General features: G+C 52.1%; 1 protein-coding gene across 1 annotated transcript in view; it reads left to right on the forward strand.

The window, feature by feature from the left end:
- The window catches only part of KHSRP (KH-type splicing regulatory protein), a gene marked incomplete at its 3' end in the record, with an annotated part of 10,525 nt that overhangs the window by 7,182 nt on the left and 2,033 nt on the right, over positions 1 to 1,310 (forward strand). The window contains exons 3-6 of the mRNA XM_017729472.1: positions 2 to 100; positions 311 to 409; positions 496 to 594; positions 1,136 to 1,306. Of these exons, the coding sequence (XP_017584961.1) occupies positions 2 to 100; positions 311 to 409; positions 496 to 594; positions 1,136 to 1,306 (468 nt within the window). The remainder of the gene's footprint in view (position 1; positions 101 to 310; positions 410 to 495; positions 595 to 1,135; positions 1,307 to 1,310) is intronic.

Here is a 1,310-nt window from a genome sequence, read left to right on the forward strand (position 1 = left end):
CGCCACCGGCCAGAACGGGACAGTCCAGGAGCTGATGATCCCAGCAGGAAAAGCAGGATTGGTCATCGGGAAGGGTGGGGAGACCATCAAACAGCTCCAGGTGCCCCCAAAACTCCCCTGGGGGGGGTGGGCATGGGGGTGGTCTGGGGGGCTTTGGAGTCAGTGAGCGGAGTTTGGGGGTCTCTGGTGGGATTGGGAAGGGGGGAAGAGCATTCAAGAGCTCCAGGAGCCCCAAAACCTCCCCAGGGGATCCCTGGGTGGTTTGGGGGGCGGGAGGGGGTCAGTGCTGAGGGGTCCTGGTGTCCCCCAGGAACGGGCGGGGGTGAAGATGATCCTAATCCAAGACGGTTCCCAAAACACCAATGTGGACAAACCCCTGCGGATCATTGGGGAGCCCTACAAGGTGCAGGTGAGAAGTGCCCAAAACCCCCCCTGAAATAACCTTGAGCTCCCTGAAATAACCCCCAGCTGACCCCTCACACCCCCCATTCCCAGCAAGCCTGTGAGATGGTGCTGGACATCCTTCGGGAGCGTGACCAGGGCGGATTTGGGGAGCGTTCAGACTACGGCGCCCGCTTGGGCGGGGGCATCGACGTGAGTGTGCCCCCAAGATCCCATTTGGCACCCCAAAATCCCGTTTTCATCCCAAAATCTTCACTTTTCACTCCAATAAACCCCATTCTTCAAACCAAACTACCTCATGTTTCACCTCAGCTATCTCCTTTTTCACCCCAAATTTTTATGTGAATTTTCAGAGAAATGCCAACCCAAGCCCCCGTTTTTCACTCTAAAAAAATCCCATTTTTCAAACCAATTCCTTAATTTTTTATTCCTAGACTCCTGTTTTTCAAAGAAATTCCATTTTCCAATCTAGATTTCAGCTTTCAATCAGAAACCAATCCTATTTTTCAATTTTAAAAGTTCTTATTTTTCAAAAAAATATTTTCACATCAAGAAAATCCTGTTCTTCAACACGAAAAACTCCAGTTTCTAATGATGTCGTTTCTCAATGGAAAAATTTTCATTTTCACTCTAGAACTCACATTCTTTAACCCAAAAATCCCCATTTTCCACTGAAAAAAAAAAATGGGGGGAGGGGGAGGTCAGGACCCTCAAATCCCCCAAATCCCCGCAGGTGCCGGTGCCGCGACACTCGGTCGGGGTCGTCATCGGCCGCAGCGGGGAGATGATCAAGAAGATCCAGAACGACGCCGGGGTGCGGATCCAGTTCAAGCAAGGTTTGGGGAGCCCCTTTTCCCCCCAAGAAAGACCCCTCCCCATTGACCGGGGGGCGTGGGGACGCCTCGTGC

The sequence above is a fragment of the Corvus brachyrhynchos genome, unplaced genomic scaffold (assembly GCF_000691975.1).
Source record: "Corvus brachyrhynchos isolate BGI_N302 unplaced genomic scaffold, ASM69197v1 scaffold721, whole genome shotgun sequence".
Classification (NCBI taxonomy): domain Eukaryota; kingdom Metazoa; phylum Chordata; class Aves; order Passeriformes; family Corvidae; genus Corvus; species Corvus brachyrhynchos.